This window comes from Cryptomeria japonica, chromosome 3 (genome assembly GCF_030272615.1).
Source record: "Cryptomeria japonica chromosome 3, Sugi_1.0, whole genome shotgun sequence".
Taxonomy (NCBI): Eukaryota; Viridiplantae; Streptophyta; class Pinopsida; order Cupressales; family Cupressaceae; genus Cryptomeria; species Cryptomeria japonica.
This window is the reverse complement of record NC_081407.1, coordinates 621,020,252-621,037,712: the sequence shown is the minus strand read 5'-3', so window position 1 is coordinate 621,037,712 and position 17,461 is coordinate 621,020,252. Positions and strand designations below refer to the sequence as shown.

At 37.1% G+C, this 17,461-nt stretch overlaps 1 protein-coding gene across 1 annotated transcript in view; it reads left to right on the top strand.

Annotated features, from left to right (window-relative positions):
* Window positions 1-17,461, top strand: part of LOC131060113 (endo-1,3;1,4-beta-D-glucanase) — a 149,529-nt gene that overhangs the window by 96,199 nt on the left and 35,869 nt on the right. The window contains 5 exon segments of the mRNA XM_059218472.1: window positions 7,803-7,923; window positions 8,133-8,169; window positions 8,172-8,222; window positions 8,453-8,542; window positions 8,747-8,847. Coding sequence (XP_059074455.1) covers window positions 7,803-7,923; window positions 8,133-8,169; window positions 8,172-8,222; window positions 8,453-8,542; window positions 8,747-8,847 — 400 coding nt within the window.

The window sequence follows — 17,461 nt, the reverse complement described above, 5'->3', positions numbered from 1 at the left end:
CAAACATGTGACATAAAGTGCCACCTCAAATGGGATGCCCTTTCCCATGTGGGCACATAAATAACACAAAACAAATAAATAATTAAACATAAGGATTTGCAAGGTCTAGGACATGTAATGCCAACGATATTTAGGGTCAAGGTATTGTAGGGAATATAATTTTGTTCTTGTGCCTCATGCTATATTATTGTCTCGTTACATTTTGTCCTATCTCTGGGTCTGATTTGTACCAGATTTGGATTCTGCATTTGTAATGTCCCTTGCCAAATAAAATATTAGTTTTGTAAACTAATTAAACTCCTTTAAATTAGCATTTCTAACTAACCAAATTTGGAGTAAACTAGTTTCATAAAGTGTACATTAAATATGCAAGAAACTTAACCATACTTCCTGAAACTCATATGCAATATATATTTCAGATTATTATCAATAAATAGCATCCTATTTACTGTAATAAATTGCTGCTAACAGAAAACATAGAATCCAAAGAGCTGCATACAAAATGAAGTCCAAATCTGAAACATAAACTCACTGCTGATTACACTATTGTACGGATAACTTCAATAAATTCCATAAATGAGTTCATTATGATAAACAAAAGCAAAATACATGATATTTGCAGAAAACCCACGGCCTCAAGGTTGCCTTAAACTTCTTCTGCAAACACCACACTCAAACCCAAAAGTTCAAACTATAAAATTGAAGAAATCCTTAACAAATGAGCACAAAGATAATCTCTGAATGAGATTATTCTATGGTAATCCTTGACTCCCATCTTAGATCACCTGGTAATCCTCTGACTCCTGTCCTTAGATCACTTGGAAACCTTCAAACTCTTGTTCTACAGTCTCCTCCATTGGTTTATCAGCCATTGAAGAAACAAGTATAAGCTTTAATAAAATTTGCAACAACAATAATGAAACTTGGAGCCAAAACCGAGCATATATGAAACCAATTTCGAAACTCAAATTGGGTGACAAAATCTCACTACTTAAAATGGAGGAAACTTGCATGAAATGGACTTAATCATTTTATGGGAACTTCCATAAAGATGCTAGATGTCAAGGATACCCAAAGTTGCCAAGGAAACTTTCCAAAAACCAATCCACTGCTAGCCAACTTGCCAAATCCAATAAGATGCTCCCTAAAAGAAGTTACTAATTTAACATTATTTGTTGTGAGAAATTTGAATTTGCAACAAGAAATTTGAATATGATCCTGATTTACTGTTTTGGGACAATGGGAACTTACTATTTTTAGCAAGTTTCGACTCATGGAAAAAAGGGGACATGACAACATTGATGTTGATGCAAGTTTAGCTAGGGGCATAAATTTCAATGCAAGTCTGTCTCAAACCTAGGAGGATAAAAATTAACTAGGGACAAACTTGATGCATTTTGACATAATAATATAATATAATTATTTTTTGGCTCTTTTTTCCATATATTAATCACTCTTGTTTTTCTTAACATTTTACATACACAAAAAAATAAAAATAAAACCCTCCCGAAACAGAACCATTGCAGTAAACAATTCTTTAGGTGTCAGATGTTCCCATCCATCAAAGGTAAATAAGCATGCCTTCCAGAGTCTCTACTTAGGTTCTTGAAACATCCTTGTTTTAGATTAATGCCTGACTCACTGTTGGTTGAGTGTTTGAGCGAGTTGTTTGTTGTGACAACAAAAATCTCAAGCATCCCTCAAGAATTCATGATCTGCAACGGCTTGCTGTTTGTAGACCATGCCGTCTTGTTTAGAAAAATGTGTAAAGAATATAGACAGCTCCATTGTTCCTTGAAGCTTCTCCTTCTTGTACTTCTTTGTCCAATGATGGTTGATTAGTATATGCATGAAAGTGTGGGAGTTTTTGGGTGTTATTATCTATACTGCCATTGTTTTAAACTCATCCAACATTATTTGAACCTCTATAGGGAGATTTTTGGAGTATGAATAAATGAAACTTTAATAGTTGTTTTGTTTATTAAATATTAGTCATGGTTTTTATATGTTTTTGATATGGATGAACTAGCGCCAATTTTGTTGATGTGTTTTTTATGCACATGCAAACACAAAATAAAATACCTAAAGTATCTTATCCTCTCTTGAACAAAATCTCTCAGATGCTGAAGATTAGCTTAAGGATCATTCGAGAAGACTCCAAGGTTCATTAATGTAGGGTCACTACATGTGGATAAGCTCTGTTGGTTGATGTGATTATGCTGGAATCACAAGGGGACTTACATTTGAATGCATGAATGCTTGATTTGCTGGAACTTAGATCATTTGATGTTACAATCTGGTGATGCTTTTTGATCCTAAACTAGTTTGAGCTTGAAAAAATGGCAAAAGATGAAGGGCTAAGAGAGTCTATTCTAAAGCTAGAATGTGAGAAGATGGATGAATGATAAGATGGAATCCTACTGGGCAAGGTCTCACCATCAACTTAAACATTTTGACACAAGCTCAGTGCAATCTTCTAAGGATATTTCAAAGATATTCAAATCAATACCATCAAACATTGATCACCATTCAAGTTAATGCATAAGCAATGAGTGTAGACCGATTCAAAGTTAAGCTCATATCATTCCAGTTGATCACACAAGGCATACTTACAATCAATAAGAGGCTAGTGGTATGGACTAGGCGGATTCCACATGAATACATTCAACAATTCCCTCCATTCAATCTAATTTATTTATCATCTAACATGAAGATCTAACAAGAAACCATGCACATTGTAAAGAAACAACTTCAATGAAAATGGAGTTCATTTACAACTTAGGCAACAGTTTATGCCTTCTCCTCCTACTCTACTCTAATTGCTATTCTATTCTTCAAAAACTATCTATTCTTCTATTACTATTAACAATTAGCTAACTATTAACCTTTTCAAAATGAGGAGCTTGAGCTTTATAATGAGAGTTCATCGCAATGAATGGCTTAGATCAATTTCAGATCAATGACTGATATTTTACAATGAAAACCCTAATTAGGGTTTGTTATAACAAACTGAATTCAGCCAATGAAATGATTGCAACATTTTGACATGACCAATAGATAACAAGGGTAGGTGCCTCGAAGTCTGTGACATCACTGGTGAGTCAGGGACATTGAATCGAGACATGTTGAGGTAGACCTTCCCTGATTGGTAGAGATAGTGACTGGGACAATGACTGAGACGCGACTTCCAACTTGCACTTTATAGAATTGATTTGATTCATCATCATGAAGGGATGTTGAGAGATATCTCTTTATACTCAACATTATCCAGTTTTCTTAAAGTGATGATGATGATGATGAGAAGCAAACTTTGATTAACTCTTTTGAAACTATCTGCTCCCTCAATCATGCTTGATGTAGGTCTTGCGATGACTTTGGTTGATCCTCCTTCGTTTTTAACATACTTAATGAATGATGGAACTGGTTGAATGTAGCTCTTCATTGTACTGACTTCGATTCTTGGATTTCCGAAGGGAATGTAAGATTGTAAAACATCCTTCCATCATCTAGGTTATCCTTCCTTGATGGTCTAGTGCCTTGAGGTAGTTGGATGATTTCTCCTTTGCACTCCTGTGATCTCTCCATGTCAATGTGATAGAATGAGAACCACTCTATTGCTTGCAACTATTCAACATTTGAAGTCTTTCAACCTAGTAACATTTTAAGTCTTCTTCATGTAATTGAGGTGGTGAGAGGCTTTAAATACTTTGAGATCTTCTCCTCCTTGATGTTCTTAGCTTCTTGAAGAGGTTCTCCTTGTATCTTGCTTCATTGCGTGCAAAACAAACAAGCAAGTATCAAATACACTTGATATATAGATTTAATAAGAGCATATGTAGAGAATTCGTAGTCATGAAGGGACACTTGAAGTTGTTTTCCGCTCTTAAAGAGGAACTCTTGAAGTTTATTCCACCCTTGATGTTCATTAAGTTTCCCTCGTCTTGCGTTTGAATTTACTTTCATTCTTGAAATACACTTTTGCAGCTCAAAACATGAAGTTCCCTCCCCTCTGTCCATTCATGAAGTTCACTCTTGCATGCTGAGTTTGTGAAGTTTAATATGAAATTCGCTCGTGCATGCTAATTCATGAAGTTGAGATTTGCTCGTGTAGGTTTGAACATGAAGCTAAGATTTACTTATGTATGTTTGAAGATGAAGATTGCTCTAGATGGTGTGCACGTGAAGCTTGTTTCAATCAATTCGCTCCAATCTTCTAAGTCATGAAGTTCACCTTTATAGAAATTCGCTCCAAATCTTCAACTCCTGAAGTTCACTCCAAACCTTGAACTCATGAAGTTCACTTTAAAATCTCTCAAACATGTAGTTCGCCCAAATTATGAATTCATGAAGTTCACCTTCATAGGGAATTCGCTCCATTTTCTCAAATCATGAAATTCGCTTTCAACCTCAACTCATGAAGTGTATTTTGTATAAAGTTCGCTTCATTTCATTGATTCATGAAGCTCTTTTGAATGGAATTTGTTCCTAATCATCAACTCATGAAGTATACTTGCATGAACTTTGCTCCGTTTTCATGACTTGTGAAGTTCGCTTGAAATGTCTCAAACATGAAATTCGCTCCAAAAGGCCAAGTCATGAAGTAGGAAATTCGCTTCAATTTGTTAACTCACGAAGTGCATTTGAAATCTGCTCTAAGTGGTGTGCACATGAAGTCTTATTTCAATCACCTTGCTTGCTTGTCTCTTCCAAACATGAAGTCTGCTTGAAATTTGTGACTCATGAAGTATGAAATTCGCTCCAAAATGCAAAGTCATGAAGTTCGCTCCAAACTTGCAACTCATGAAGTATGAAATTCGCTCCAAAAAGCAAAGTCATGAAGTTCGCTCCAAACTTGCAACTCATGAAGTAATAAATTTCGCTTCAATTTTTCAACTCACGTAGTGCATTTAGAATTGAATCCATTCAAGGCGATTGCTATCAAACATCCTTCATTTCTCCTTCAACTTCGCTCATGTGGACTCGCTTATGTATGCTCATTAATGAGACTCGCTCCAAAATGTGAAGTCATGAAGTCGCTCCAAGAGGTGAAGTCATGAAGTTCACTCCAAGGTGGCACGTCATGAAGTTCGCTCCAACATGGCAAGTCATGAAGTAGGAAATTCGCTCCAATTGGTCAACTCATGAAGTAGGAAATTCGCTCCATTTTCTTGATTCATGAAGTATGAACCTCGCTCCATTTTCTTGACTTGTGCAGTTCGCTTCAAACTTCCTAAACATGAAGCTCGCTCCAAATTGTTGACTCATGAAGCGCGCTCTAAATCCTCAACACATGAAGTCGCTCCTATCAGCCATCACATGAAGTTCGCTCCTCTCCTTGAAGTGATGAAGTACGCTCCTCTAGCCTTGAGCATGAAGTGGATTTCAAACTTGAATAAATTTGTTGCTAGTAAACAAGATGCACTTGCTCGTCCTTGTTCATCATTCCATGAGCTTCTCTTTGCTTTTGTATCAATCTCCAACTCTATTTAAGGTGGTGAATCTCCTGCCGTCAGCTCTGTAAGTGCATAGTAATGGTCTGATCCACCCTCTTCATGTGATCGAATCTTGATATTGTCCCTTTGCCAAATGTGGATATTGATGTGTGAGTCCTCGAATTTGATCTGCCTTGGAGTGTAGTCTTTGAACTTCCTAATGAAATCATCTCTTTATCAGCTTTCAGTCCCCTTATCAAAACCTGAAAGACACATAATGAATCAAGAATCCTGCAAATAAAACAATCTTACACACCCCTAATGCATTATTAATTGTGCTTTCAAATATCAATTCAAATCTGGGAAATAACAATCTGCTGATGGAATTAGTCCTTGAAATCAGTTCTGATCTGAATTTTGATCCTCAAATTTGTAGCTCTGCCTCTCTGTCTGCTGCAATTCGCTGTCTTTAGATTGCAGAGCAGATCGTATCAATTGCTTTGATTAATGCCTTGGAATGAGGATGGATGTCCTCTTATATAGACGGTGGATGTTAAAGGGTCTGTTTTACTTTATCTTCATTAAAGTGACACATCTTCATTCATAGGCCAGCTCCTTATTTTTTTTTGTTGCCACACCTTGCAAGGACTGATGAGGTTGATACTTCCATCTTTTAAAATTCCTAAAAAACAAAACTTTTCATTCAAAATTTCTGGTGGGGCCCATGCAATATCAAAGACAAAAAAAAACATTTTTCATTCTCAGCCAGTGGTTAGTGGGTCCCAACAAGAGTCCTTAAGACAAATCTATTGAATTCTCCATTTTGGAGTGTGTGGAGCCCAGCATATAATGTGATACGGTGGAGAGAAATAAGAGGGGGGAGTGGTAGGAAATGTTAAGGGTAGCTGCTACGTGGAGAAAGAGGGGGAATGGGATGTTGGAGGAAAGGGGGACATAAGGGCTATAAATGATGGAAGTAGGAGATACGTGGGGTTAGGAGGTATAAGGGCTAGTGGATGGAGTTAGGGGAGGTTGGGGAGTAAAATGTAATGGGAGGTATAAGGGGGTAATCAAAGAGTAGAGGGGGTGAGGTGGTAGTTAGGGGAAAAGGTAGGAAATGGAAGGTGGGTTAGGATAGGATCGGGGGAGGAGGTAGAGTGGTCGGTAGGGGAAAGGGTAGGCTAAGGAAAGTAGAAGGGTAAAGGGGTGCGCGATGGAAGGTAGAGGATGTATGTGTGAGGTTATAGGTGAAGGGTAGGGAGGTGAATGAGATGGAAGGGTTAATGGAGGTAAAGGTAAAGGTAGTGGAAGGGGTAGGTTAAGGATGTGGGATGGAAGTTAGGAAATATAAGGTAGGCTATGTAGGTGAAGTAGGTTAGGATATGGGGATGGGTGGAAGGAAGGGTAGAGGGAGTATAGAAAGGTAGGTGGGTAGAGGATATGGTAAATGGAAGCGAAGCGTGGTAGGGGAGGTGGAAATGGAAGGAAATGTAATGGTGAAATGGTGATGGCAATGATGAGAAATGGAAATGGGAGTGATCGGGTTTGGGCACCCACTGAGAGGACTGGGAGAAGTGGAAGGGATTATGTCTTGGCTGGGCAAAGGGAGTGTTGAACCTCACTTCATTCTTAAGAGGGGGACTTGATCAGCTCCTGAGCAACTACAAACAAAAAGGTTAATAGCAAAGACTCGACAACAACTAACAAGTAAGCTAAGACGATTAACCTAAAAAGCGAAAAAGTGGAGGTCCCCATTTGCAATAGGGCGATGTGTGAATACCTCACAACAAATCCAACCCCCGATTTTCATTTGTTGGATCCTCAAAGTCAAACTAGGATCCAAAACAGAACTAGCAACTTAGGCCTTATGCTCAGGAAAGTTTATAATCTGATTTTTACATTTTCTATTCTTGTAAATAATTGTTCAAAATGATTTTATGTTTGCTTTGCCTTCTAAAGAACTTTTCTCCAAATTGTTTTTGTATTGAATTTGGAATTTATTGTTAATTGGTGTCATATGAAGCATCTATTCTAACACAGAACTGCATTCTTATGCTGTGGGCCTTTATAACACATCAAGTTATTTAAAATAGGTTGGAGTGTCTACATAGCTTTTCAAGGTTCATGCAGAACTTGGAATTTCTATATGGAACCTTAGTTCAATAAATCAGCATATAGTTCTTGGTGGTCTATTCATATCTGATAAAGTTATAACAAAACATCTCTCTAGAAAATGGTGAATATTATATTATATTATTTGTATAAACAAGACTGATTTGTGAAGTAATAAAGAGTCAATTGGAATAAGATTAAAACAGTTGAATGCTTATAACATTCCAATTTCTAAACAGCATTTAATTGTGGCTATAGGAAGCTTGCTGACAAAGTAGCGGAAGCTGGATACTTTGTGGTTGTTCCTGACTTATTTAATGGGGACCCATATGTCCCAGACCACGGTACCATTCAAGATTGGATCAAGAATCATGCGCCAGTAATGCTTCTTAATGGAAGATAATTTTATATGACAAGACAAATTTTAGTATTTGAAACATGTTTGCATTGTTTCAACTTAAAGTGAATTAGTTAAAAATTTGTTTTCTTGCGTTGCTCCTTAAATATCATAACATTACCACTGCTTTTTTTTGCCAATGCTAAAGTATCGGAAGCTAATGTTGATTAGTATTGTATACACTGCTTTAGGAGAAAGGATTTGAGCCCTCTGCAAAGATTATCGATGTTTTAAGAGCAGGGGCATAAGTACTATTGGAGCAGGTGGCTTTTGCTGGGGAGGTGAGAAAAAGTTTTGGTTTTTTCCCCTTTGTGAATGATTCACAGGAAAGCTAGACTTATTTTCAACTTCAGATCATGCCATGTTTCAGGGTGTATTGTATTTTCATTGAAATCTGAAACGGAATTATAAATGCTATCAAGTGATGTAGTGTATTTAAAATGTTGTGGGTCTTGCTATAAGCCTAGTTTTCACTGAAGAGCTTAATTGTCTACTGCATTTGTTGTTACAGCCAAGGTGGTAGTGGAGCTAGCCAAAGGGGTGGATATAAAAGCAGGGGTGTTATTGCATCCATCGCTTGTTAATGTTGATGATATTAAAGGTGAGAATGCAAAGCTGACTTTTGAATTTTCTTGTATGTCAATGTTAACCTAAGATTTTTGGGTTCTCTGCTGTGTGGTAGTTTATTTTATGGCTGTTTTGAGTGTTTCTAATTTTAAACTTTAACATTATTTACATTTGCATTTATTCTATTCTTAACTTTAGATGATGGATGCATATATGAGTATTTTCTTGTTTGCACCAGCGGTTAAAGTGCCGATAGCAATTTTGGGAGCTGAAAATGACAGGATGTCACCACCTGAACTTATAAAGCAATTTGAAGTTATTTTGTCTGAAAAATCAGAGGTACATGTTCCATTTTGGTTTCCCCATTCTTGCAATTTTTTCTTGTAAATTGCATAGTAAGCCAGTCAAAACCATTTGTGGAATTTACTCTCTCTAATGATGCTGAAAATGCAAAATATTTTTTTAGCACTACATAAGTTCCTTAAAATGTTGATATTTAATTAGTTCCTGCCATAGGCATAGGCAGGATACTAATGCATTCATTGCATCCAACTTTTTAATTAGATCAACCAATCATTGTATAGAATTAAAAATTTTGAGCAACATTTCTAGTCTATAATTACTTTTTTCCTAAGATACTGGTTCTTCCCCTTTTGGCTTGGGTCCGGGTCTTGGTTCTTGCCCAGTCCTAATTCTCCCCGGGTTCTCCTAGGGTTCCTTCCGGGTTAAAAAGTCTTTTTTTAATTGTTTTTTAATTTTTTTTGACCCGTGGGCCCCATTTTTGGGAACCCACGGGCCTGGGTTCACGCGGGTCCTCCTGGGTTCGACCTAGGTTCCACCCGGGTCCTTCCCAGGTGGCCGGATTCCCTGTGAGTCCTGCGACGTTTTAACTCTAATTCGCCCCTGTATGATTTTTTAAAAAAGACTTGAAACTTGAATATTATCTTTTTTGCAAATTATGAATATGATATTATACTTTAGTTATTAGTTTACTGATTACATTTGTGATATATGAATATTTATTGGCATTGGCAATTATGGATTTATCATTTATCATTTATCATTTATGTATGGAAAGTCACATTGTATATTTTATTTTTGTATAAATTGTATATATTAAACATATATATATATGTGTGTGTGTGTGTGTGTGTGTGTGTGTGTGTGTGTGTGTGTGTGTGTGTACGGACGAACCCATACTTGTACCCAAGAATTTTTATTTTTTGCCGAATCCGTATCCGAATCCGAACCCAAATCGGTAACTTAGCTTTTTTCATTTAATAATTTAAAAAATGTCATTTATCTTTCCCTCTATTGGTTTATGTTGGGAATAGTCATTGCAAAAATCAAATTATTATTATTTCTTTTTATTTTGTTAGTTCAATTTACGACTTGAATGACATATAAAATATTTTATACATCATCATAAAAGTACATTGTTGACTTTAACATTATGTTGTCTCCTTGAATGACATTTATGATGCCATTCATATCTATTCATCTAAATATACAATTTAAAAAAAATCTTAGACACTATGTAATTTATAAAATACCTTCTTACATATTTGCAACAATTATCATTTTTTTTTAACAATTAATCATATTCAATGTTTGATTGTTTTTAGTATTTTGTTATTTTTTACATGTCTATTATTTGTATAATATACAATACATTATTATTGTATAAAAGTAAATAGATACAAATATTTTAAAACTATGTATAATAACTCTAATTGATAACAACTTTTTACTAATTATACTTAATTTACTTTAATAATGATTTTTACGTCAAAAACGTTTCATATATGGAATCAACGAGCTATTTATTGAAATAGATACTTGTGAATTATAAAGAAGGGTGCAAGATGCTTCATTTAATTTTGATTATTTGTGTTTTTTAATTTTAACTGACTACTTGCACACAATTTTGAACCTAATAAGCCATGTGACTAATATAGAGAATTGAAAAAGAGAAATTAGCTAGATGACTAACAAATGCTCTATGTTTCCACTAATTTAATTGGAATAATCAACTACTTTACCTAACAATAACTACTATAACACTTATAGGCAAGAACTTGATGCTATGCATCTCTTGTTAATAAAAAGGTTTTGAAATATTGTTTTATGGTAATTTGTAAAATCATTGAAGCAACTATGCCATATAATGTACTTGTCCATTATTGTATTGGTTAATAGGCTTGAATTCTAGACAACTAGTGAATTTATTGAAGCTCATCTTTTTTGATTGGTAAAATGCAACACAAGGTTGCGAAAATTATATTAAATCAAAAAGGTCTTACATACATATTACATTGCAGATCTTTCAAAAGATCGAAGTTGCCTCTAGCAACTCAAAACAAGGATTAGTGTGTCTACATCTATGTGCCATATTTTACAAAAAGAAGACGACAAGGTCTTGAAAAAGACATTCAAGAACTTGACCCCAACTAGAGAGCAAAACAAAGCCAAACCGTCCTTAGCTTGCCATCATCTTGAAGCCGCGCCAAAACCCAGAGCTACAACCCATGCTATCAACTACAAAAGGCATGAGAAGCAAAAAAGAAGAGACCAACCACAACTTCACTCATTGTAAAAAGAATTTGAGTAGATAGTACCAAAATTCAAATTGAGCAATTGCAGATTGTCAAAATCAAGAATGGATGTGCACTCCTTGTGTGACCATTGGATTAAAGGAAGTGGATCTTCGTCAACCCTTCATGAAATATATTCAGGATCAAGCACATACCCATCATCAATCATCCCTTGTGGACTATCCACCAAGTACAAATCAACAACTTGCTCAACAGTAAGCCTGCAGTAATCCATCTTCACAATTTCCACTTCTGTACGGAGATCTACTCAGATATCCTCAATACGATGCACGTGCATGAAGGACTTTTTGATCTTTTCCTTCATACCCCGGTAATCAAAATCAGCTCTGGACTTAAACCTTTTGAGCTTAATTTCCTGCATCTCAGTCTCCATAGCCTTGGCTTTGACGGATGTGACAAGAGAATACCGGCCAATTTTTAATGTGTTTGTTGTAGAAATCTCCATTCCGACCTTATGTCTAACAGACTGATGGGCATGCACAACCATGATCTGTCTTCCCAACTCCATAAGTATGATCTTATTAGTCGGGTATCTAGGGAGCATGTATGGCTGCCCACTATAGCATCCGACTCTCATATAGGTAAAGGTCGGGAATTGAAGAAACAAGCACCCATACTCTTCACTCTTTCCCATGCCTCATCTGACACCCTTCTGTTCTTTAGAGTTCTGTCAAACTGGCACATGAAGTAACCGAAGAATGCATCTTGAACTCTTCTGAAATGCAATCTGCTCGGTCTCAAAGGGCGCTGATCATAGTATTCCCATACCGGTATAAGCGAGCGGTCACTCTTGGTAGAAAGACCAGGGAAATGTCTGAGTGATGCTGCCAAATACACTAAGTATGAATTCATATAGAAAGTCATGGTGGAAGGGACTGCTGCAAGTTGCTCGCACAAGGCATCGCTGATAATCTCTCCCCATGATATATGATGGGACTGCCTTATGAACATGACAAATTGGTACATCTAGGGCTCAAAAACATTAGAATGTTCAAGACCCATCATCCTGCTGAGGAGAGTTATGATGTCTCCAATCTCCCATTTGAAATCACAGCGGTACAACTTAGCCCACCTTGAGAAGGCAGCTCGTGGCTCATGAATCCACCTGTTAATATGATGTTTGCAGTCCTTTTCCCTTTTTACATAGTATTTAGCTGCACTATCTTTGGAGATTTCCATATAAACAGGTGCCGGTGGTATTTTGAAGACTTTCTCAATTGTGTCTGTGTCAAGGCGGATTATTGCTTCACCATCATCATTTTTAATGGTTCTCGTCTCCTTGTCAAAGCGATGGGCGCAAGCGAGAACAAATTCAAGTTCTAGGGCAGCCACTGGAAAAGAAGATGCGTGATGGATATGGCTGTCCAACAGCCGTTGCCCATTGCTATCCTGCGGATCCTCCACCCTCTTGACAAATTCTGACATGTCCACATGCCCTATCTCTGTATCTTTTATGTGATCCAAAGGAGAGGAAACTTGAGAAGGTGAAACCTCATTTTGGTACTTATCATATTTGTATTTCATCTTCTTTGGAATTGGAGATGACGACAAATCTGACATTGAAGGACAACCTGGTATATTGCGATGAAGACTTAAAAGTGTTAAAGCAACATCATAATCAACTGCAACTAACATTTTTCCTCCTTCAAATGGGAAGAACTCCAACCCTTGCACTTCACGTTTTTGTGAGAGAAAAATGGGAAATAAATGGGAAATGCTAGGAATCTTGACTTTGACCAATTTTGGATCTTGGGGAAAATTTTACAAGTATACAAGTTTGGGAAGAATGCACATGCAATCGGATTTTTAAAACCTGGATGCAAGTATACTTGTAAAATGGAAAATGGGTGAAAAATGAGAATTAGACTTGCGGGAAATTACGTGAACGGAAAGTACGGATATAGGCGATATGGATGGATAAAAATGGAAAGATTTTGGGGATGACATTTTCATGAAAATGGGAAGAAATTTGAACATGCAATCCGGTTCTAAAAACCCGATTTTGGAAGGATGGGTATTTTTCATCTTTGCAACTTGGAATTTCAACAAAAGATGGTTAAAAAATTTTAACCGTAAGGGAAGAACAATGATTTGCATCCAACTCGTAATCAGAATTTAAAATCCCGAACACAAGTAAAGAGGGAAAATGGGGAAGAACAATGCAATTCAAAAATTGCTTTTCAAAGGGAAAATTTCTCTCACAAAACCGATTTTTGGGGCAAGAACAACATATATACAAATCCACAATTAGAAAGGAAAATAAGAAAACAAGAAAACAAGAAAATGAATCAAGAAAAGAAAAGAAATCATACCTTGCTTCAATCCGAAATGCTTATGCAAAAAGGCAATGTAATGTCCCCTTTTCTAGGTGACATGAGATGAGCAGGGGTTGACCTACCATTCGAGTTCTTGTAGGTCAATGACATGGTTAGGGGACTCATTCTGAGGGTCATGGAGCTTTGCAGGGGCTCTGTGAGTCGTTTTGGACCTTCAGACGACAGTTCCTACATTTTAGGGAGGTCTCCTATTTTTTAGGGAGAACTGGCAGTTGACTGAATGACCACCTGGGGGACCAAGGAGTAGAGCAGGATCCTTTTGAGCAGTTACAAGTGTTTGGAGAGAGGTTCCTACTTTTTAGGGCGATTCCCTCCTTTTTAGGAGGTTGTGGCAGTTTCCATATTTGAGGTTCCACTGGACCATACCATGGTTTCAATTTCAGGAAGATTGGGTGTGTTTCCTAGTTTCTAGGAGCATCCCTAGATTTTAGGGATGGGACTGCCAGTTGGCCTATCTTGTCCGGCATCAGTCACAGACAGGTGACAAAGTCAAATCCATGTTTGGTTGGTCATTTTGGGCTATTATTGGATTTATGGAAATATTTTAATATATTTAAATATTTCCTAAGTTAGCGATTAAATAAATTAAAATAAGGCTATGTATAAAGCCATTTCAGAGTAATAAGGGGTTTTTGGCTTCATCTGGTTTGATATGCCTATGTGTTATAGCTCGTTGGAAAGGTCTTGAACTTTGCTACATGATTCTCACCTCCCAAAGTCTTTTTGGATGCTTGAAGCTATTTATTCGCAATAAAGTGATATTTTTCTATAGTTTGACGCCATAATTGGGAAAGTGTCACTTTAATTATAAAGCGCAAGCTTTATTATTCTTTAAGGTTCGACTTGCAAAGGGAAAGGAGTTATAAGGAGATGAAAACCTAATTGATAGCATCTTTGATCATTTTGAAACTTGCGAATTTGGGAATTGCTCTGGAAGAGTGATTTTGGTCTGGGACGCAAACCCTATTTTTGAACTTGCTGGGACGTAGCCCTCAACAGGAGTTGACAGTGGATTTATCCAGGATTGCACAGAGATTGTCAGAGGTAGAAGACACATCTTCTTGGCTTGAAGATTCAACATGCATATTGGGGGTTTCAACAGGGCGGCTGGTCTATTTCAGCTGGCACGTGATTTGCAGCAGCTTCCACGCCTCCTTTGCAACCACGCCTTGTTTGTATGTTGGCTTGAAGGGTTGTATTCAACTTATTTGGTCTTCCTTGTTCGTTGCCAGTAATATTCCTCCATCTGGCATCAATCCAGATTGAGAATAGCTCCAAATAAATGTATGGATTCTTGCTGAATGCAAAACTAGGTTATTTGCCTGGTATGATTTGCAGTATTTTCAGATTGCTTAAGTGTTCTTACATATGAACATTGTTTACTGTTTTATTTCACAGTTGTTGCTATTTATCATTTACTTCACTTATAACATCAAAACCCAAAAAGAAACAATACCTTTCTGCAACTTCTGTCTATTCTATAAGATCAGCAAAAAATTACAAAAATATATGTATGTTTAATTAAGAATTTACAGCAGCAAGTGCACTTGTCCAAATAAATCCCTACAAAGACTAAAAAAACCAAAAAGCATTAAGGGGGAAATAAAAGGTAAATTACAAGTTCTTTTTTTCAATAAAGTGCACTTGTATTTAGCCAAAAATTTCCCTACAAAGACCAAAACAAAGGAAATCATTAAAACTTGCAATTCAAGGAAAATTTCCCACCTGCAGTCAGGGAGAAAAAAACCGAAATTGAAGGAAAGACATAGCAAACGAACCCAGAATGCGACAAAATTTGAAACGTGGTTCGAGGATGAACTGAGGATTAAGCCAGTCCAAGGATTAGGCGAAATTTTGTCTCAGGAAGCGTGCCATAGAGTAAAATTTTCATTTTTTTTACAAAAATTTCATGTAATGGTCCTTCATTTTTGAAAACAAAAATGAGGACAACAAAGATTACACCATGCAAACCCTAATTAGGGTTTGACCCAAAATGACCTATGTGGCTCCAAGTAGTGGGCCTGTCAATTAATAAGGCATCACACCCATCATGTATTTAATGGCCCATCACTTCAAATGAGGTGCCCACTATGCATTAAATAGCCCACCACTGCATTATGCATTTAATAGCTCATTGCCCAAAATAGGGCGCCCATTATACCTTTCCTTGACGACAAATGCAAGGAATTTGGTCATGATGGTTGGGAGACGTTTGATTGGCCACAGAAGGTGACGAGGTGCCACCTTAGCATGTTGGATGCCATGTAGACCCGATGATCAAGGTTCTAACTTTGATTAACTTTTCTAAAATTATCTCTTCTTGATCATCTTCTTCCTTCCATGTACTTGCTTGGGAATTCACCTTCTTGGAGTATCCTTCTTTGCCAACGATTGCCATTCCTTGAGTCTTTCCCTTATGACTTTTGATTTTGGATTTCCGTAGGAAATTCTTCCTTCTACATTTGCACTTGAATTTTGATCTTTGAGGTCTTGAACCTTGAATGCCTTGAACCAGATGTTTGGAGTTTGAATGCCCTCCTTGACGTTTGGAATTGGAATTCTTCCTCGTTCTTTCCTGACTGGGATCTTGGATTTTTCGGAGGAAAGTCGAGATAGTTGTAAATTCCCCCTATTTGTACTTGCTTGAATCTTGAGGTCTTTGAAATGGGATTCTCTGGAATTGGAATTCTTTTATGCTTTTCAAGCTTCCTTGGAATGATGTCCTAGAACTGGAGAGATGAATCTTTGATGCCCCTTTTTTGTCCTTTTACTTGCTAAATGCCACCTTAAGCATTAAATTTCGTGCCTCGTGTTATTTCTCCACCTTGGGCACATATGAGATAGGTGGAAGGAAAATTCAATGCCTTAGCCAAATTTATATGTCTTGAGTACTTGAGCGCATCTTAGAAGGATAGGGAGGAATTTTTCATACTTAGCTAAATTTTGTTCATTCAATGACTTCATGAAGTTGAGTGCACTTGAAGCTTGGAGAAGGAATTTCTCCATACTTAGTCAAATTTCTTCATTTCTTGCTATTTTGTAGAAGGGTGCATTTGAAGTTTGGAAAAGGAATTTGTCCATACTCAATCAAATTTTTGAGTTTAGACACTTCTGAGGAATTCTTTAGCACGTATCAATCCTAGAGGAGGATTTGTCAACACTTAGCAAAATTTATCATTTCTTCCCTTCCTTGAGGTGGGTGCATTTCCTGAGGTATAGGAGGAATTTTGAGTGCTTGGGTGCCAATTCTATTCTGGTGGAAGAATTTTCTTGGATCGGGCACATTTTGGATGACCTGAAGGATTTTCCTCACTTGGTGAATTTCTATCATTTCCATGCTATGAGTGCCTAGGCGCATTTTGGACTTGAAGGAGGAATTCTTTGATACTTAACCATTTTTTCACTTTTCAAGAATCTTGGGATGCTTAGGGTCCGGAAGAGGAAAATTTCCAACACTTAGTCATTTTTCAATTTTCTAGGAATTTTGTCCTGTCTAGAGTCCGAAGGATAAGAATTTCCAACACAACCAATTTTTTACTATTTTCAAGAATTTTGTCCTAAAGGAATTTTGGTCATGAGAAAAAAAACCTCCTCAGGTGCAATTTAGGGCCCTGGGAGCTTACTTGGGTGCATTTTGGAGGTGAAGGAGGAATTTTGCGATTTTGGAAAAATCCTCCATTGCTAGTGATTTGCGCCCTCCTTGTAGTCCTAGTGCATTTTGGAGGCGAAGAATTTCCTCTTGCAGGGAAAATCCTCCTTGCCGTGGGATTTGCACCCAAGGAGGGAGGATGGGCGCAGTTGAGGGGTCATGGAGGAATTTTCAAGTTTTGGAAAATTCCTCCAACTTCATGAGGATTGCGTCCACTCTTTTGGATCTTGTGCATTTTGAGTGAGGTGAAGGATTTTTTAAACTTTGGAAGATTCCTCCTGTTCTTGGGAATTGCGCCCAAGAATAGATTTTCCATGCCTTGTCTTTTTCAAGGAGGATTTCTAGACTTATCC